General features: G+C 41.6%; 2 protein-coding genes across 4 annotated transcripts; both read right to left on the bottom strand.

Moving 5' to 3' along the window:
* Positions 1-4069: 4069 nt before the first annotated feature.
* Positions 4070-7784, bottom strand: LOC123504063 (zinc finger protein 256-like). Of its 3 annotated transcripts, none has more exons than XM_045254352.1 (2): positions 7240-7784; positions 4070-5456 (listed from the first exon to the last, which is right to left on the bottom strand). In XM_045254352.1, the coding sequence occupies exon 2, from the start codon at positions 5400-5402 to the stop codon at positions 4413-4415; it is 990 nt and encodes a 329-aa protein (XP_045110287.1). In that variant the 5' UTR covers positions 5403-5456; positions 7240-7784; the 3' UTR covers positions 4070-4412. The 3 variants fall into 3 exon arrangements, with proteins under 3 accessions (XP_045110287.1, XP_045110277.1, XP_045110271.1); XM_045254342.1 differs by having other exon boundaries at positions 4070-5453; positions 7236-7780; XM_045254336.1 differs by lacking the exon at positions 7240-7784 and adding an exon at positions 7108-7235 and having other exon boundaries at positions 4070-5453.
* Positions 7785-14645: 6861 nt separating this feature from the next.
* On the bottom strand, positions 14646-20800 carry LOC123506545 (zinc finger protein 157-like). Its single transcript, XM_045258722.1, has 3 exons — positions 20562-20800; positions 15893-16600; positions 14646-14773 (listed from the first exon to the last, which is right to left on the bottom strand). The coding sequence occupies exons 2-3, from the start codon at positions 16485-16487 to the stop codon at positions 14646-14648; spliced, it is 723 nt and encodes a 240-aa protein (XP_045114657.1). The 5' UTR covers positions 16488-16600; positions 20562-20800.
* Positions 20801-21919: the final 1119 nt, after the last annotated feature.

Genomic DNA, 21919 nt, shown 5'->3' with positions numbered 1-21919 from the left:
TTGAGAGTTTATGGACGACAACAGTAACAACACAGCGCCTTGTTTTCACCCGACATGTTTCCACTTTCCATCGTCGTTCGTGGAGTGGCTGGCGAGAACAAATCAAGGTTCCTCGCAATTCTTTTACCTTGATTTTTGGGTTTGATTAGGCGATTTTATTGACATTAGGAAGGGTCTATGGAGGTCAGAAGATTAATGGCTGGAGTCTTCACTATTTTAATCCCCCACATAAGTTTCTGAAGCTGTATAAAATCACCAAATAGCAGAATGCATAGGAAACGCGTCCTGGTACTGAAGGGTTACGGCAACGCACACCCTAAATAGCTTTGATACTAGTTAACCCCAATGAATAAGTGTATGCAAGTCACTGTGTGTGCTTGAGATCTTACTGAAAACAATGCCTACACATCAAATTGTTTTCACCTATTACATATTTCCACTTGTATCGCTGCACGTGAATGGAATAGCTCTCTCTCTCTCTCTCTCTCTCTCTCTCTCTCTCTCTCTCTCTCTCTCTCTCTCTCTCTCTCTCATAATCCTAATTCAACATTCCTCTTAGCTCTTCACAACAGACAGATGAGAAAGTCGGAGTAATGAGTGGAGAGATTTGGTAAAGCTTCCAGATAGTAAGTACGTGTGTGTGTGTGTGTGTGTTGGTTACCTGGGCAACGCTCCCCAGGTGAACCAAGCTACAGTGGTCGCCTCACTACCCACTCCACTAGTTTAGCTCTCCCGTCTCGTCTCTACCTCACTCATAGTTCACTGGGGTCTCCGTGTCTCCCTGGCTGGCTGGCTTGCGTGTTGCGTTCTTGCCTTGCCTCTCCTCCCTCGCTCCAAGTGCCAAGTGAAGGTAATGTAATATCCCAAACTGTCTTAATCCCTTCTGTACCATGACGCGTTTCCATATCCATTGTGCCTAACTATTTGACGACTTTATACAGCTTCAGAAACTCATGTGGGGTATTAAAATAGTGAAAACTGTGGCCATTAAAATTCTGGACGCCTTAGAGACCTCTCTCTCTCTCTCTCTCTCTCTCTCTCTCTCTCTCTCTCTCTCTCACACACACACACACACACACACACACACACACACACACACACAGCAGTTAACTATTGGTGTGTAATAATCTCGTTCAGTTCTTGAGAAACGCTTAAAGGCACTAATTAATCCATTTGCCGTAGTTTCTGGGCTGAGAGCTTACAAACTGTTACTCCGGGATACAAGCTTTCCAGGCTCACACAGCAATCCATGGCTGGAAAAATATTAGGTGGAATGGAGACAGACTAAAGAATAAAGAATAAATAGGCGAGTGTCTCAGCTGATAGGTACTGAGCGGAGCGGCGCGAGAGATAGATAGAGAGGGTGGGAGAGGGGTGGAGGCGGAGATATGAGGAACATGGGGAGGGACGGAGTGGGGACAGACGGGAAGGTGGAGTGTGGATCGCAGGCATGCTGATACGTCAGAGGCATGGTATAATAACTTTTTGATCGTTATTGTACCATGCGTCAGAGGCACCTGTAGCTAATGACAACTAGGTACCACTTAAAAAAGGATGGCAGATGTCACTTTTGTTTGAAATACTGGTAGGAAAACTGCTTCGTGAAATGCATACATACATACATACATGCATACCGTACATACATACATAAATATATACACATATGAGTATATTTTTAACATTGTTGCCAAACGCTTCCGCTCATAGTGGTCGGAACCCGTAGTGAACCAGGGTTGCCATGTTTGTCCTTTTAAGGACAGTCTGTCCTTTTGAGCCTGTTTGTCCTTAAGTTTTCTTGTAAAAAAGGACAGTCAAAATCTGTCCTTTTCTGTCCTTTTTTCAGCAAAATTTATTTATTTATTTATTTTTCATTGTGAACCACGGATCCGGTCAAACCTTCAAACACGCAGTCAATAAATTTGTTTCTGCAACTTCCTATCTTTTTATTGTTTTATCATATTTGTTCTTGTGTTATATAAAAATAAATCGAGCATATTATAAACTTATGATTTTTCTGTGGGATCGCAGACTGGTAACTATAATAAGCAACCGGCAACTCCCTTAAAAAAGCGCTCCCACTCCCAGCCTCCCAGCCTAGCCTAAATGTTGCTAAATTTCATATAACCCTGCAGGTTCTCTCTCTCTCTCTCTCTCTCTCTCTCTCTCTCTCTCTGCTGTTATACACTTTTAAACACATACCTTAAACACACACACACACACACACACACACACACACACACACACACACACACACATATATATATATATATATATATATATATATATATATATATATATATATATATATATATATATATATATATATATATATATAATACACACACTTTTTGTTGTGCTGTCCTTTTTTGGAGGCAAATGTCCTTTTTAAAGCAGGTCTGTCCTTTTTTCATGTGTAGTGTCTGGCAACCCTGCCGTAGTCAGCCCGGCGGCTGGCCAGTTTACCGTGACTCACGGTAAACTAGGCAGTTAGCCAGTTTCGCAGTTTCCGTTGGCAGCGTTAGCATCATATCAGCCAGCCGTCTCCCTGACACACACACACACACAGAGGTTGTACTACGTCACAGCAGGCTGCGGCAAGGCGGGGGCAGCTGCCTTCACACCTTGTGATGCCTAATAAAGACGGGTAGAGACGTTACCCACAATAAAAAAAAAAAACACACACGAGAGAGAGAGAGAGAGAGAGAGAGAGAGAGAGAGATGGAGGTGGGGTGACGGACATCTCTCTCTCTCTCTTTCTCTCTCTCTCTCTCTCTCTCTCTCTCATCAATGGGGAGATTGGAAGGAAAGTGAAGGGGCGAACTCTATTGGTCGAAGTGGAATAAAACAGGGTCAAGTAATATGACATGACTTAGGAAAAGGAGAGAGAGAGAGAGAGAGAGAGAGAGAGAGAGAGAGAGAGAGAGAGAGAAAGGAATGAGAGGGAAGTGGATGGAGGAGGGGTAAGGAGTTATAGGAAGAGAGGAGGAGGAGTAAGGAGGTAGAGGCAGGGAGGGTGGAGACCCGTGACGCTGAGCCCCGCTATGATAAGCTTCTGGCATTCTATATTCATTATACTATTATGTTTCTCCATTTTAGTTATATCAAGAAAGAAATTATCTGCTAAAGTCAACTATAAGTGCATGCACATAATTCACATTCTCATATTATAATAACATTGACAGTCAAGTGAAACATGGTCTCATGATATACGGCCTACCTTGTACAGAAGTTAAAAACCTCAGTTTAACTACACCAAGAGATTAGTTTTCTTACACGATTCTCTTCCTTACGTTAAGTTAGGTTAGTGAAAAGTAATCATTTCGTACTCGGTTTCACAGTGTAATCAATACCGAAATACTCGGTTTGCAGAAAGTACTCGGTTCGCCCATCACTAGACTTCAGTGTCGGGACTCACGATCAGAGGCACGGGCCGCACGGCTCACACCTGCCCAAACTGCCTCTTCTACAGAAAGCAAAGCACGTGATTGCTTCCATCAGCGCGGCGTCTGTGGTGACCGTCTGTCAATCCTCTCCAAACAAAGCGCATGGTGCAGGCTTGTACAGGTGTGGCACCCAGCAGAGTGCAGGTGTGTAATCTGATGTGTTGCAGTGGCTGGTTACATTAGTAGTTTGATTTCCTAGACGTTGCCATTCCCAGGAATATTTTTTAAGGAATATTCCAAGTTTGCATGTGTGGCCTGTCTTATTCAGTCTTTCTTAAGTTCAATATCCTTTCAATCCTATATGTTGTACAGAAACAGATTGTTTATTGCACATTGTTGGGCCTTATTTATTTTTTTCTTACCTTCAACCAAACCACTCTTGTATATATAAAACAAACATTTCTCAAAACAACTTCACTATTCCTAGTTTATAAGTTGTTTTGTTGTTATTATTTTTTTTATGCACATTTCCTGGCTTACTGTATTGCTTTAATTTACCTGTTTAGTTTGTCTTGGAGTGTGTCATCATGGCAGTATTAAAATTGTAAAGTGTGATGTGTTTTTAGCCTGTCAGTGACGAACTGAGACTAATTAACTGAAAACACCAGGGAAGGAAAACAACTTGCCACCATGTTACACACACACACACATTTATTGAAAGGCACACCTACGCCACCAACAAAACAATTGCTGCGGCCGTCACTCCTCACACAGAACAACTGCTGCTCTCATTACTCCCTCACAGCACACACAGACACAACCGCCACCACAGGCACGGCTGTGGCCCCACCCACCCACACAACACACCACCTCAAAAGTGGACCTTCACATGTCTGGCAATCTCAACCTTTGTCTTGAATTCAACACTTGCCACAGTCATCACACTTGAACTCCCTCAACCCAGTGTGTCTGAAGGTGTGTTGATTAAGACGAGAAATGGTAGGAAACCTTTTGCCACACTCATAATTCCTAACACCACTGTGTGTCAGGCTGTGTGGAGAGGTTACCATTTAGGGTAAATTTCTTCCCACACTCACCACACTCATGATTCCTAACACCACTGTGTGTCAGGCTGTGTGTGGTGAGGTGAGACTTTTGGGTAAATTTCTTCTTACACTCACCACACTCATCATTCCTAACACCACTGTGTGTCAGGCTGTGTTTGGTGAGGTGAGACCTCTGGCTAAATTTCTTACCACACTCACCACACTCATAATTCCTAACTCCACTGTGTGTCATCCTGTGTTTGATGAGGTTAGACCTTTGGGTAAATTTCTTCCCACACTCACCACACTCATAATTCCTAACACTACTGTGTGTCAGCCTATGTGTGGTGAGGTTACCCTTTTGGGTAAATTTCTTCCCGCACTCACCACACTCATAATTCCTAATACCACTGTGTGTCAGCCAATGTGTGGTGAGGTTACCCTTTACGGTAAATTTCTTCCCACACACACCACATTCATAATTTCTAACACCACTGTGAGTCAGGCTGTGTGTGGTGAGGTGAGACTTTTGGGTAAATTTCCTCCCACACTCACCACATTCATAATTCCTAACACCACTGTGTATCAGGCTGTGTCTGTTGAGATAAGTCTTTTGGGCAAATTTCTTCCCACAGTCACCACACTCATAATTCTTAACATCACTGTGTGTCAGGCTGTGTGTGGTGAGGTGAGACTTTTGGTTAAATTTCTTCCCACACTCACCACACTCATAATTCCTAACACCACTGTGTGTCAGGCTGTGTGTGGTGAGGCATTGTTTGGTGGTAAAAGTTTCTTCACACTGCTGGCACTCAAACCTGCTCTCTCCTGTGTGGCCAGAGCTGCCTGTCTCCTGGTGATCTTTGCCACCACACCTGTGCCTCCCCACACCTGAGGCTGACTGCTGCTGCTGCTGCTGCCACTGGTTGCCCATGTAGGGAGCCTCGGAAAGGGCAGACAGCCAGGCAGCCATCAGTGGGGGTGGCGGTGGCAGCAGACTGGACGCTGGCTGGGCTGGGCTGGTCTGTGGGGCAGGGAAGAGTGGTGTGGCCATCACAAACTGTACACACGTCTCACAAACACTACAGCTGGCATGCTAACCTAACCAAACCTTGCCTCAGGATTCTCAAAGTGGTCAATATTGACCCCCAGGCTGTCTATGAGGTTATCCAAGGGGTGATGAATAACCAGGGGTCAGTGAATATTTGCTAAAGCTGATTATAAACTAAGGCATTATTTAATACAGAGAGATGTAACAAATTTCTTGAGACCAATCTTTCATGGGATTTGTCATTTTCTGTTGAGAAATGTGTCATACTTTGAATTTGTAGACAGTTCCATAATGCACCTGATTCATTTCCATATCTTAATGGTACTCAACAAATTCCACTCAAGCAAATGCATAGGGATCAGGGTATATGGGTAGATCATGAACTTAACTTCCATCTAAGAGAAACTGCATTGAAGGCAAGTTGGGTGGGGTTTGACATTCTAAAAGGCAGTGTGTCGCTCCCCTGAATTTATGAGAGATGTATTTGTTACCCATATATGACCAATCCTGGACTACTTGTCTGTTGTGTGGAACACAAGCTACCATGGTGATCTTAGATTGTTGGAGGAAGTACAGTGAAAGTGGACAAAGTTGATATCTGGTTTCAGAGACTTGAGTTACTCTGAACATATCTCTGCATTAGTAAAGTTGTACTCAATTAAAGGTTGTTTTGCTTAGGGCGGATCTTATCATGGTTATTGTGGAAAACACATTGCGTGCTCTTTGTCGTGCACAGAACAGTATAAAGGTAATGGCGAGAGAATTTTAACTTTGCCTTGTCACTTCCACTCTCTATTTATGTGCTGTGCGACTTTATGCACAGACCCTCCAGTACTCTATAGAAGTCTGTGTGAAGTGTTTCTATGGAGTCTAGATGAAACCATATTAGCCAACCCTACGCCATCCAACAAGTCTTCAAACGTAGTCCTGGTTGGAGGTTTCATCTGCTTTTAGATGGGACTCTGGCCTCATCTAGCTATGAAATCTAAGTAAGAATCAATAAAGCTTTGGGTTTGAAAGTTTTGGTCATAATTAATGAAAATCTGTAGAATACAAGCCTCCAATAGACTTACAAAAACATATCAATTTCCTCAATTCAGATCATTGTTTATTTTTTTCAGTAAATCTTCAGAAATTTAATTAGTTCAACAAAGGCCTGAATGTATTTTCTTAATTTTTTTTTCCCATCATGCAGCATGTCAACTACAAATTAATGATGCCATAATGGCTATTAAGCCCAGTAATCATATTGATTTTTGTATTGTTATTTTCATTTTTTATTTTTTTTTTATTTTTGCTGTTGAACAAAAAAAGTTAGGCAGCTATAACATCGACAGAAAATATGAAACTTAACTGGGGGTCGACACGCTACAAATTGTGGGAAGCCTTGCTTTTACCTACACCTCACTTCTTGTTTGGCTAGGTTAGGTGCTGGCAGCAAGAGCAGGATCAGAATGGCTGCCATCACAAGAGCTTCAGGGACACGCAGCTCCTCCTAATTTTAACCAATATTTTATTTAATTATTTTTTCTATTATTCAGCAAGTTTCTGGAAGCTGAACTTTAATTTTATCCGACGTGCCCGAAGTGTTAACCTCGGGTGAAGAGAGAGGCTAAGATTAACTCACCAGTGGGAGCTTATCTCCATATCCCTCCGCCCCCCACCACACACAGAGCAGCATGTACCAATGTACCAGACAAAAGAGTTTGGTCCACACAACACAGAAACGTGTAACAGTAAACAGTAGACACTCACTGGCAGTGAGTGTTGGTGCTTCTCCTGTGGAGGGCTGCGATGATGGCCTTGGCTGACGTGCCGCTGGCCCGCTGCAGCTGAATCACGCCTTCCTACCTCCCGCGCGGCAATCACAGGCTACACCACTGCCACTTTTCTTGTCCACACTTGTTGAGGAAGGCACAGGTGAAGGGTGGAGATGGACACCAGCAGGGGACCGGTGGGTACTGTTTACTGTGCACTGTTCACAGAACCACCGCCACCACTACCAGTACCAGGTCGGGTGGAGGCCGGAGGTGCGCCGCTGCGGTGAGCGGAGGCAAGCAGAGCCTGTGACCCTGCGTACCAAGGACATCCAACCTCCTTGGGTGCAGCAGTTCAATATTCAACCAGAAAATTTTCTCGCTATCTCTCATCTAATTCAAACCAAACATTGCTTTTTAGCTTTTAATATGTTTTTCCTGTCTTCATATCACAAATCACGGAAGGGAATGAGTCTTCATCAATAAATATCAGGGATGTTAGATTGAAGATAGTACGCGCCTATCTCGCTGTACTGAAAAAGTGAAGCCAGTGGGCGGAGCTTATGATTAGTCCTACACCCAAAGCATTGTGCTCTCCTGTTAAGCAACGGGAAATTGCCACTTTCTTTTTCATTACTAGACTAGAGGAAAACTAAGAATGAATTGATGGTTTGACTTATGTAAACCACAATATAGTTTTCTAAATATGTTATGTAGACTTATATAATTAATGGTGTTGATACGAAATAGTTATAATATTGAAAGAAATACAGCTGGCCGCTTCCGCGAGAAATTATGGTTAAAAGATTTTTTTTCCGTTTACTACATGGCAAGAAATAAGCAGTAAAGTAAAATTTCAGTGATTGTTTTTTTTTTTTTTCCAATGCCCTGCAGTGACATGAAATCACACATAATTCTAAAGAGAGAGAGAGAGAGAGAGAGAGATTGATGATTGATTGATACATTTATTGTTGAATTGATAAATAATTACAACAAAGGAGGAGGATGGGCCTTGCCAACCCTGTATCATGATCCTCGCACTCCTACAACACCATACCTCAGGAAGATCTTGGGAGTACGGACAAGTGTAGGTGTAGCCGAGACTTGTATTAACGTTTTTATGTCACCGCTGCAACCCGCCTGGAACCCTCACCGTGTCAAGTGTTGATATTCACTCACTGCATCAGCCCAAGAGGGACTGGCTCCCTCATGTGCTGCAAGACATGTTCATGACTAAATTGTCCAAGTACCCACACATTCAGGCTGTTCATGTTTATTGTGATGGGTCAGTCAATGGCAGCAGGTCTGGATGTGGGCTGTTCATCCGTGACTACATCTCTGCCAGTCTCTACACTGACACGGAGGTTTCCAGGCGGCTCCCTCCACCCATGTCTTCCACTAGAGCAGAACTGTATGCTGTACTGGAGGCGCTCCACATTGTGGCGCCTCTCCATAAGAATGTATATTTCTTTATTGACAGTCAGGTTGCATTGTACGCCCTTCAATCCACCTCCCCCATGGACTGTGATCTAGTTACGTGTCTTGATCTCATCTACGCCCTAGGCCTAGAAGGTGCCGGTGCCACGGTCCATTTCATCTGGATACCCTCTCGTGGATATCCCTTTAAATGAAAAAGCAGGCCACCTTGCTCAGTGTGCCCTACAAGATGACACAGTGGACCCTGGCACTGAGTACACTCTGGGTTATGTTAAGAGTAACATTAAGGACTTTGTACAAAGTAGCATTAGTGATCAGTTGGAGCTTTGTTGCCATAGGGGCAGTAGCACTAGTCTTCACTATGCACGTGTCTCCCAGAGCTGTGCTTACACCAACGGGAGACACACTGCATCACATGACAGGGTGGCAATGAGGCTCAGATTAGGCTACAAATACTTTTGAGAGAGAGAGAGAGAGAGAGAGAGAGAGAGAGAGAGAGAGAGAGTACTAATTAATGTATATCTCAGAGAGAGAGAGAGAGAGAGAGAGAGAGTACTAATTAATGTATATCTCAGAGAGAGAGAGAGAGAGAGAGAGAGAGAGCGTATCTGATGTGTTAAGTAATTGCTATACCAAGAAAAATCAACCTTCATTTAAATGCACACACACACACACACACACACACACACGCCCGGTAGCTCAGTGGTTAGAGCGTTGGCTTCACAAGCCAGAGGACCTGGGTTCGATTCCCCGGCCGGGTGGAGATATTTGGGTGTGTCCCCTGTTCAGTGTTCACCTAGCAGTGAGTAGGTACGGGATGTAAATGGAGGAGTTGTGACCTTGTTGTCCCGGTGTGTGGTGTGTGCCTGGTCTCAGACCTATCCCAAGATCGGAAATATTGAGCTCTGAGCTCGTTCCGTAGGGTAACGTCTGGCTGTCTCGTCAGAGACTGCAGCAGATCAAACAGTGAAACACACACACACACACACACACACATATATATATATATATATATATATATATATATATATATATATATATATATATATATTCAGCTATACGTGTGCCCCAAAGATTGCTTCCCACCTCTCACCCAAGTCCACCAAAGCTGGAAAACACTGTATTATTTAATTTATATTGTATGATTTCCCGCCTAAAGGTATGTACACACCGAATGCGATGCTACGCGATGCACGCGATACACGCAATGCAAAGCTACGTGGCTTACAATCGCCTCTGTGTATCTTCAATAGGTGTGTTCACACCCGCTGGGAAGCTACGCGCGCTACGCCAGCTACATCGCACACATAGCTTGACCAGTCGCCGACCCGGCGATTTTTTCAAAGCACAGCTCAGTTAGCGAACGCACACTTGAGTACTCAGGGAGTCCCCCTGTCTGTGTATAGGCGTGCTAAGTGGAATGTTTTGATTCTAGTGGAAGTTTGACAAGTTGCAAGGAATTTCATTAGTGTTTTCTTGATTCTAGAGGAAGTATTTATTTTTTTCTGCTTTTTTCAAGGGTGTTTTCAGAGGTGCAGTAAAGATCATTAGTGTTTGGAAGTTTTTTTTTTTTTTTTTTTTTTTTTTGTAGTTCAAGTGAAAGTTGGAGTTTTCTACCGTGTGTTTATGAATCGAGTGGAATAATTATTGTTAACAAGTTGCACAGTTTGTAAAGTTGACTTCTTGATTTAAGTGAAAGTTTAACAAGTTGCTGGGATGTTAAGGGTGTGTGTGTGTGTTTTTTTTTTTTTATTCTAGTAGAAGTTTACAGGGATTTTCATTGGTGTTTTCTTTATTCTACTTGAAGTTGAACAAGTTACTGGGATTTTCTAGAGTGTTTGCTTGATTCTAGGGGAAGTTTATTGGAATTTTCATTGTTTTCCTTATTCTAGTCGAAGTTTAATAAATTACTGGGATTTCGTATTATCCTTGTCTGAAAACAAAGCTCAGCGGCATCGCTTCCAATATGAATACTCACGCAGCAAGCATAGCGAGCGTCCGTCCGCCGCATAGCGTGCATCGCGTAACATCGCATTCGGTGTGTACTTACCTTAGATCTTCGTGTCACGGTATGCTACGACTATTGCGAGTCTCTTAAGGTCATATACATGGTAGGCAGCCTCGAAACATGGACATAAGACAGAAATTTCCCATGTATTTTCTATGGGCGGTCGGCAATGTGTTGGGTGTAAGGACGGGTAGGGGCAGCAGGGGACCAATACCGCGTCGCCTGTCTCTTATTCAACTTCCTTTTTTTTTTTTTTTTTTCTTTTTATACCATGATAAATATCAATATTCTAACCGCGCACACTTGTCTAAAAATCATCAAATATGCTTTTCATCTCTTATTTCATATTTAACACTATCCTAACTAACTTTTTCCATGATTTTTTCGTCTCCTTTTCTGTGTATGAATGAAAGCCAATTACAATAGCTTCCTTACAATAGTTGCAGGAAGCGTACGTGAATGATGATCTGAGCAGCGTTGTGTCACTGTGTCCTCAACTTGCCACCGCGCCGTCTGTCAATCCTGGTACTGCATGGCCTGTACAGGTGTGGATCAAGTGCAGGTGTGTAATTTGACGCGTTGAAGTGGTTCGTTACATTAGTAGTTAAGGAAAAATGGAAAAATGTTTAGTTTTTTTCGCGTTTGGTAGCTGGGTGTACGTGTTGCTGTGAAAGGTTTAATTATTTTCATTTATTCATTTATTTTTCTTAGGTAGATGTTTTTTTTTTTTTTATGTTTAGAGGTCGCCACTAACTTTTAACCTATCCTAACTTAACCTAACCTTTTCAGATTTAGGTAAAGTAAGGTAAGGTAAGGTTAGGTTAGGTAAGGTAAGGTTAGGTAAGGTTAGGTTAGCGTCTTCGGTTAAAACACATGCAGTATAAATAACCACTGCAAGTTGTAGTTCACATCCATCTTGTCCAGGGTCGTCTCAAACGTGCCGCGTGACACCCGACTGTGTATTGTTGCGCCCGTTGATTACTATTGCATAAATTAATGCGCGTCGCAAGGTAGTGCGCATTAAATCCTTTTTTTGTGTAACTATCTTTCATTTCTCGAGAAAATAAATGTCACATTCGTATTCAACACCAAAAACTGTATTAATGATGAAAATTTGGTTAAAATTAGTGGCGACCTCCAAACAAAAGATCCATATATATATATATATATATATATATATATATATATATATATATATATATATATATATATATATATATATATATTAGTGGGTTTTCAATTAACTTTTTTCTTTTTTTCTTTTATCTTTTGATGTTATTGTTTTTATTATATATCTATGCTATTTCCTTAACCCCTAAATGGTCGGTTTCTCATTAACACCTCTTCCAGATGAGCAAAAAATATTATTATTTTATTTTTGTATTATTATTTTCCACCTCTGCTTTGGCTAATTGATGAAAACGTTATGACATTTTATTTATCAGTGTTTCTTTAGTCTCATGGAAACTCCGACTGTGTTGGGGATGTGGACCATGTGGTGCGTGTGTGGTGAAACAGGTGTGCTGAAGTGAATTTAAGTGACTTGGAGGAAAAGCAAGAGATAAAATTAAGTAATATAAAAAAATATCAAAAGAGAAATTAATAGGAAAGAAAATAACATGATAAAAGTAATAAGAAAAGAAGTAATAAGGAAAGAAAAATAATATAAACAATAAAAATACCACTACTAATGATGGTGACAATAATAATAATAATAATAATAATAGTAATAATAATAATATTATATTCATTTATTTTGCCCAAGATGGCATAGCAATGCTTGCATAAAGGTGGGTTCACACGTGCCAATTTGCGACTGATATTTTACGTACGTAAAGTTTTCGACTCTCAATCGGTGCTAGTGACTGCAGAAAGCAGTCGCAAAACAAGACCAACATGTTGGTTTTGTTAAGTTTATTTGCGACTTTATTTACGTAGTGATGTCACGGAGTAATTAATCTTTGAAAATGTGGTCTCCTGAGATCAAGATGTTAAGAGTTGGTGAGGAAAAAAAAAAAAAAAAAAATCTGGTACCCAAGAAATCAATTATACACTATAAAAAAAAAAAAAAAATAGCGTAGATCGTCGCTGTAGGAAAAAGGTGCCACTCTACAAGAAGTGTTTCCCTCAATGCAGGGTGTTGTTGTTGGTGAGGACTGAACACTTGTCAGGATTTAATTTGATGGCAATCGTGCATAGTATTCTTCAGAGTAACAGTTTTCTGGTGACAAATGTAGAGGTTAATTTAGAGTGTGGTAGACGCTCCTTTCTTTCCTTCTACTCAGCCAGGGACGCATCCACAGCCACTTTCTTTTCTGTTGACTTCCAGTGCGCCAAAAGAAGAGCAACCACAGCTTCACCATCGTCACTGGAGGAAGACATCTTGGCGGGGAGCTGTTTGTTGACACTTCCCACCAAGGCGCCAACTAGTCAATACTTTCCAGTCGCTGTGTGTAACACTTTCCGACTAGAAGGGATGAGTCGGCACTCTACGTACGCAAAATATCAGTCGCAAATTGGCACGTGTGAACCCGCCTAAATAATGCAAAAAAAATATGATATTTTAATCCGTCTAGGACTACATTCAATGTCGAAAGAAGATAGTTATTCATTATTATTGAAAGAATGTACAGAAATAATAAATTGTCTTAGCAAGAACAGATGAATTAAAGATATAAAGCTTAACCCTTTTGGTGTCATGGCCGATTCCCATTTGGTCCAGTGGCAGAGAGAGAGAGAGAGAGAGAGAGAGAGAGAGAGAGAGAGACGCGAGTAAGTTGTACTTCCCTTGTGGATATATGTGTATACTGTATTGTGTGGATATGTATGCATGTATGTTTATGTACATCTATGAATCTGTTTTTTTTTTTTTTTTTTGTGTGTGTGTGTGTGGGAATCGTTCTTACTTAAAAGCGAATAGAGTACTAAAAAAGGGAAAGGAGGGTGTTTTAGGGTCTCACAGACAAACCACTCTCTCTCTCTCTCTCTCTCTCTCTCTCTCTCTCAGTAACGGACAACACTTCACCCCCCAAAAGTGTCCGTTACCGCCAGGCATCGCTATATTCACTTTGCCGAGTCTAAACACAAGGAATTTACAATCGTCATGTTCCAGCTCACACAGTCGCATCACTCTTCACTAATTCTTTATCATGTTCAATCCTCTCCTTTACTACTTGTGCGGGAGATTCTGGTGCACCATAAATCACCAAGTTATTCTCCCTTTCACACACACATCACTGGCCTCCTTGAGAAGTATTTAGTCACAGTAGTATTAATAGTGCTGACCTCCATGGGTGTAGAGTTCCCATCATTAGATATTCCATAAGACTGTTTAACCCTTCAGGCATATCACCATCCAGTTTCTCCTTCATTTCAGCCACTTTATCCTCAAGAGATTCAAGCCTACATTCAAGATTTTTGCCTTCTCCAACATTCTCTCTGTTAACTCCTTGGAAGCAATTTCTGTAGCCTTAATTCTCCCCACAAAATTTTCCAGTGTTTAGCTGCTCTCTTGTCCCTGCACCACTTCATCATTAACTCCTTCAGTACTGGACCACATTTTACCTTGAGTTTTGGGTAGTTATGCCATTTTATCGACATTAGGAAGGGTCTATGGAAGTCAGAAGATTAAAGCCCTCAGTCTTCACTATTTCAATCACTACATGTGTTTCTGAAGCTGTATAGAATCACCAAATAGTAAGCAGAGTAAATATGTAAAGGCGTCATGGTACTGAAGGGGTTAATAGTTATTACCACTCACCAAACATTCAAAGACATCCTCTCATTTCACCATTTTTTTTGTTCATTTAGAAATTCATTCATCCTTTTTTAACTGCTTTACACAGCCTCTCTTACAAACTACAAAACCAGCTTACTTGTGTTCCAATATTGATGTCCTGCATATATGCATAAACTTGATAGGGAATCTTGTCACACCCAATATGGAACCACCATTTAGTTGCTTCATATTGCTTCATGGTCATCAGTAACCTGTCTCTCACACTTACCACACTGGTGTTCCTCTCCCAGCTGATTGTCATCTGTGTTTACACTTAATTGTGCAGCTCTTCCCGTTTTCATCTTGACCACACCTGACCAACACAATTCTCATGGCCTTTGATGTCACCAATGTACCAATCAGTTTAGTCCACACTGTTCCTCAGACCTTTACGACATCCTTTACTGCAGGTGATTGGATCAGATTGTTCAAATCATAGACTCATATATATTAAAAAACTCCTAAACTTCAAGAAATTCCTTAACTATTGCATTCCTTAAATTAATCTACTTATTTTATCCTAGAGTGTTGCCATGGCAGCATTAACACTGTACAGCATAAAGTGTTCTTAGCCTGTTATTGAAGAACCGAGACTGATTAACTGAAAGCCCCAAAACACAGGGAAGGAAAACAACTTGCCACCATGTTACACACACACACACACATTTATTGAAAGGCACACCTGCGCCACCAACAAAACAACTGCTGCGGCCGTCACTCCCTCACACAGAACAACTACTGCTCTCATTACTCCCTCACAGCACATACAGACACAGCTGCCACCACAGGCACGGCTGTGGCCCCACCCACCCACACAACACACCACCTCAAAAGTGGACCTTCACATGTCTGGCAATCTCAGCCTTTGTCTTGAAACACTTGCCACAGTCATCACACTTGAACTCCCTCAACCCAGTGTGTCTGAAGGCGTGCTGATTAAGACGAGAAATGGTTCCAAACCTTCTGCCACACTCATCACACTCATAATTCCTAACACCACTGTGTGTCAGGTTGTGTGTGGTGAGGTGAGACTTTAGAGTAAATTTCTTCCCACACTCACCACACTCATAATTTTTAACACCACAGTGAGTCAGGCTGTGTGTGATGAGGGAAGACTTTTGGGTAAATTTCTTCCCACACTCACCACACTCAAAATTCCTAACATCACTGTGTGTCAGGCTGTGTGTGGTGAGAGTATACTTTCTGGTAAATTTCTTCCCACACTCACCACACTCATAATTCCTAACACCACTGTGTGTCAGGCTGTGTGTGGTGAGGGTAGACTTTTGGGTAAATTTCTTCCCACACTCACCACACTCATAATTCTTAAAACCACTGTGTGTCAGGCTGTGTGTGGTGAGGTGAGTCTTTGTACCAAATTTCTTCCCACACTCACCACACTCATAATTCCTAACACCACTGTGTGTCAGGCTGTGTTTGGTGAGGTGAGACTTTGTGACAAATTTCTTCCCACACTCACTACACTCATAATTCCTAACACCAATGTGAGTCAGGCTGTGTGAGGTGAGGTGAGACTTTTGGGTAAATTTCTTTCCACACTCACCACACTCAAAATTCTTAACACCACTGTGAGTCAAGCTGTGTTTGGTGAGGTTACACATTAGGGAAAATTTCTTCCCACACTCACCACACTCATAATTCCTAACACCACTGTGTGTCAGGCTGTGTGTTATGAGGTGAGACTTTCTGCCAAATTTCTTCCCACATTCACCACACTCATAATTCCTAACACCATTGTGAGTCAGGCTGTGTGTGGTGAGGTTAGATTTAGTGGTGAATTTCTTCCCACACTCACCACACTCATAATTCCTAACACCACTGTGTGTCAGGGTGTGTGTGGTGAGGTGTTGTTTGGTGGTAAAAGTTTTGTCACACTGCTGGCACTCCAACCTACTCTGTCCTGTGTGGCGAGAGCTGCCTGTCTCCTGATGATCCTTGCCACCACGCCTGTGCCTCCCCACACCTGAGGCTGATTGCTGCTGCTGCTGCTGCCTCTGGCCACCCATACTGCTGCCAGGGTTCACGGCCACCACCACTCCCACACCACTGTCACCAGCACAAACCACGGCCAGTCCTGCAGGGAACCTCGTGGACTGGACGCTGGCTGGGGTGGGCTGGTCTGTGGAGCAGGGAAGAGTGGTGTGGCCATCACAAACTGTACACATGTCTCACAAACACTACAGCTGGCATGCTAACCTAACCAAACCTTACCTCAGGGGTTCTCAAAGTGGTCAATATTGACCCCCAGGCTGTCTATGAGATTATCCAAGGGATCAATGAATAACCAGGAGGACAGTGAATATTTGCTGTTGACTTGAAGAGGTCATTAAAGTTTCCAGTTTGAAAGTTTTGGTCATAATTAATGAAAATTTCAAGAATATCAGTCACCAATAGATTTACAACAATATATTAATTTCCTAAATTCAAATATATTTTTTTTATTTATTTATTTTTTTCCAGTAAATCTTCTAAAATTTGATAAGCTGGTCCTACTCATCCTGCCTTCAACCAAGGCCTCAACATATTTTCATACTATTACCTGTATTTGAACATTGAAAAGGCCTTCGACAGAGTACCACATAGAAGGCTCCCATGGAAAATACAACACATTGAAGGAATACAGGGAAATATCTTGAAATGGATGACAGACTACTTCACAGATAGGAAAATGAGGACAATGATAAGAGACACCCCATCAAGCTGCAGCACAGTTACCACTGGCAGATCATAAGGTTTATTGCTGGCACCAATTATGTTCCAAGTATATATTAAGAACATACAAGAGGGTGTGAGTAGCTACATAAATTTATTTGTGGATGATGGAAACTTCTGAGAGTACTAAGGAACATTGAAGACTGTATGGAATTGCAGAAAGATACTGACAATATCTGGTAATGGAGCCAAGAGTGGAAATTAGAATTTAATACGAAACAGGTCACTCTGGCCCTAGTTCTTCTGGCCCCAGTCACTCTGGCCCTTAGTTAATTCCACCCCAGTCACTCCGGCCTCTCCTGTGCTTAACCAACGTCACTCCAGCCTCACACTATCTGAGCAGGTATCGAACGATGGTCCGTAAATCGTAATTCGGCTTTATTGCCTCCTGAGCTACAGCTGACCCCATGGATTGATATTACATGTTTAATAGTTTTGGTGACTTCCTGGTCAACGGGTATCGAACTTTGGCCCATAAGTAAGTACATCTGCTTCATTGGCCCCTGAGCTACAGCAGACCTCAGGATCGACACTATTGTGCCTAATACTTTTCAGGTTTCGAAACACATAATGACTTTATTTTTTATCAAAACCCTGCGTATAGTCCATTCTAACCATGGCTTCCTTTCCGTGTGTTGCTTGTTCTGCCAAAGTCCGTCCACGCCAGCATGCTTTTAAGTGTGACCAGTGGTAACACCGGACGTGAAACACTGACATTAGTCAGGATGATTAACGTTGTATGATACGTCAGGAACTTGTGGTCAACGAACCATGGTTTTGTACAGTGCTCACTGTCAAAGGCCACAAGTACGTCAGTATACCAAGTACTATTTTCCATTTTTGACATATTGTATCTGATGGTCATGCACAGGTTCTCTAGTGACTCACAGGGTGGTTTGTTTTTGATTGACTTGACTGTAGGAAATGTGGACAAAGTTCTCACTCAATTTCTCTAAAAATAACATTACTCACTAGTATGAAACACCTTCAGAATGTTACACAAGCTATAAAATACACTTACAATCAATTTGGCACTGTGACATTTGGTATAAACTACAAAATAAGATGTGTACTTTAATCACCACTTTCCTGCGTCTTTTCATCGTGATGTCTATGGCATGAGTGACCCTGAGGTCATACTGTCGGGAATCGCACTCAGAAATAAGCGTGCATTGACATGATGCCTCATAAATCATTAAATACTAATGCTTAAGTGCTTTACGTGTTTTCATGCACATAGAAATATTGAACATTTATCTTACTAGAGCTGAATAATACCGTCATATATGTAAACCTTACTTGCAGTAACACTGTATAGTGGTTGCATAATGAAAAATCTCCCCTCCGTCCTTCCTTTCTTATCTCATAGTTTATCTTTTTTTTTTCTGTTATTACATTCGCATTATTTCATAATGTATGGGGAAGACATGGCATTTGATTCTCATCTTGACTGATACGGAAGAAATTCAGTTGTGAGACTTGTTTGGTGATTTGTATTGGATGTATGCATTCAATTATTTTACTGTGTTTTCAATAATATTATTTATCCATTTCTATGTACAATTTACATGCATGCATATGTGGATTAGGCTAAATTGTAGTTATTAAATTGTGTAATGTATGACTCTACTACAAAATTATTTAATAAAGAGAAAGTCTATTACTATATTCCTGTCTATATATATCATATAGTGGTATAATTGGTGGCCAGAATGACCAGGATGGTAGGCCGGGGTGACCAGGATGGTAGGCCGTAGTTACTGGGGTAGAGGGCTGCAGTGACTGAGGGCCGGTGGAGCTAGGGACCAGAATGACTGTAAACCCCTTTCACAAACTTGATCAATAATAGTAATAGATGATAAAATTTTGCTTAATATTAGGATGAGGTGCGTGTCCCTGCAGCTCTTGTTGTGATGGCGGCCCTCCTGATCCTGCTCTTGCTGCCAGCATTAAACCTAGCCAGACAAGAAGTATTTACCTAGTTGTATATTACAGGGTTAGAGTGGGGCTGGGGGCTCATAGTGACTTGTCTCCATGTCTACATTTATCCAACTGTTCCTTGAATTTGTGCACACCTTCTGGTGCTACAATCTCGTCACTCTAGCCATTCCAGATGTCTACCGTCCTGTGTGGAAAAATAAGCTTTTTAATGTTTCTCGAGCACTAACTTTTCTTGATCTTAGAGTGTCCCCTTGTTTGTCTATCTCCATCCACCATCAGTGTTACCAGGTCTTGTCTGTCTATCTTTTCCATATGGTTTACTAACTTTACATTGTTATTAAGTCTCCTCTTTCCCATCTATCATTCAAAGTTGGTAGTTCCATTTCCATCAGTCTTTCTTCATAGGGAAGATTTTTGGCATCATCTATGTAACAGTCCTTTGGATTCTTTCTAGTTTTTTTTTTTTTATCTCCTTCTGCCTGTCTGGTGACCACACCACACCACACCACTACTGCATATTCTGTTCTAGCTCTTATCATACTGGTTGTTATCTTTTCATCATATTCTTATCCATGTAACTGAATGCCACCCTGAGGTTAGTTAGTGTCTTGCATGTTGAAGGAAATAGTACATTTATGTGTCTTTCTGGAGTCAGGGTGACTTGTGTAATCACTCCAAGGTCTTTGAAGTCTCTTCACTCTTTTTCATTGTATATAATCTCTTCTCCCACTTTGTATTCACACAGAGGTCTTCTGTTGCTTTGACCCATTTCCTTTACATGGCATTAGGTTAGGTTAGTGTTATAGGGGGTTAGTTAGGTTAGGTTACATTAGGTTAGGTTTATGTTAGGGTTAGGTTAGTGTTGTAAGGGGAAGGTTTATGTAAAACTTCCCTATATTTAGGGATATTTTCGAACATTTGGGGAAATGTCCCTAGATTTTTCAAAGTTCATACATCACTCGAATATACCTCCCCCCCCTAAAACCCCCGATTTCCCACAGGCCCCCAAACTTGCTAGGGCTGGGGAGGGATAATTTCAGTGGAAATTATTCTTGAATTTTTTAATTTTTCAATTTTTCCTTGAAAACGGCGGTTTTTGGCCTTAAATTTTTCCGATCTCCTCATGGCTTCCCCCACCCAAAAACCCCCGATTCCCCACAGGCCCCCAACCTTGTTGGTGCTGGGGGGAGGGAGGTGGGGAAAGGGAGAGGAGACTTCTTATGCATTTTTACCGTGAAAGGTGAACCTTAATTGTGTGTGACGTGTCCTAAGTATTAACCTCGGGAGAAGGTTTCCTCCCCAGTGGGAGCCTTCCCCACCCCAAAAACCTTACACACACACAGAGCAGCATGTACCAGTGTACCAGACAAAAGAGTTTGGTCCACACAACACAGTAACAAGTGTAACAGTAAACAGTAAACACTCACTGGCAGTGGCAGTGTTCCCGTGAGACTCCTCGGTGAGTGAGTGTTGGTGCTTCGCCTGTGGAGGGCTGCGATGATGTCCTAGGCTGACGTGCCGCTGGCCCGCTGCTGCTGACTCACACCTTACCACTTCCTGCGCGGCAATCACAGGCTACACCACTGCTACTCGTCTTGTCCACACTTGTTGAGGAAGGGACAGGTGAAGGGTGGGGCTACCACTTCAACACTCAACTAATAGAAGTTTTCTCTCTTAATTTGTGTGTAATTCAATCCATGCATGTGTATTTAACTTTTAATATTTTTCTTAGTGTTTTCAGCTTTTAAATCACCAAAGACATGGTATAAATAAAAGAAAAAAAAAAGGCAAGGAAATGAGTTTTAATGAGTAATGTCGACATTTTCACAGCACACTTTTCTTTTCTCTCAAATGTAAACTTACGCCGTCCTTACTTTCCTAACTAACTTTTCCATAATTATTGATCACCTTTTCTGTGTATGAATGAAAGGTAACTAGTTTATTCCCAATGTTGCAGAAAGCACGTGGTTGTGTTTACATCTGAGTGAGCGGCGTGTGTGTGTGTTGCCAACTTGCCACCACACCGTCTGTCTGTCAAGTGTCACTCATCTAACAAAGCTCGTGGTGCAGGCTTGTACAGGTGTGGCAGGCAGGTGTGGCGCCGAGCAAGTGTGCAGCAGGTGCAGGTGTGTCATTTGACTTGTTGCAGTGGCTGGTTATATTAGCAGTTAAGGGAAAAATTGGAAAAATGTTTAGGATTTGTTTGGTGGTTAGGTGTTGCTATCAAAGGTTGTGTTTTTCGTAAATGTTCTTAGATTTATGTTTTTATATTGTACCTTCTTTTGGTGTTATTCTTTTTCCTGTCTTTACGATCTACTTAACCCCTAAATGGCCGGTTTCTCACCAAAAAGTAATAATTTTCGATTATTTTTCGTCTCTGCTTTGACTCGTTGATGAAAACTTTATAGTTTTATTTATCAGTGCTTTTTGTTGAGCCTCATGCACACGCCGGCTGTGTAGGTGGTGTGGTGAAGTGAAGTGACTCAGAACACCAGCTCGCTCTCGGTCTGATTGTAGGAGGAAAAGTAACGCAGCTGTGAATAAAACTATCAAACTACCCTTAAAAACTCGTGTGACTTAAATAATTTTATTTTTTATTATTATTTAGGTTTTGTGGCCACCATTTTTCAAAGTCCACAAAGATGAGTCTTACTCGCAAGAGTGTTTATAGTAATGATACAGTAGAAATCCAGTTAATATGTGGATAGAACTATAGAACTATTTTGAAAACCTATTTGAAATAAACATCAGGCTTTTAAAAACGAAATATTAGGAACCTTATTTG

This window comes from Portunus trituberculatus, chromosome 2 (genome assembly GCF_017591435.1).
Source record: "Portunus trituberculatus isolate SZX2019 chromosome 2, ASM1759143v1, whole genome shotgun sequence".
Taxonomy (NCBI): domain Eukaryota; kingdom Metazoa; phylum Arthropoda; class Malacostraca; order Decapoda; family Portunidae; genus Portunus; species Portunus trituberculatus.
Note: the sequence above shows the minus strand (reverse complement) of the source record. Positions and strands in the feature narration are given on the sequence as shown.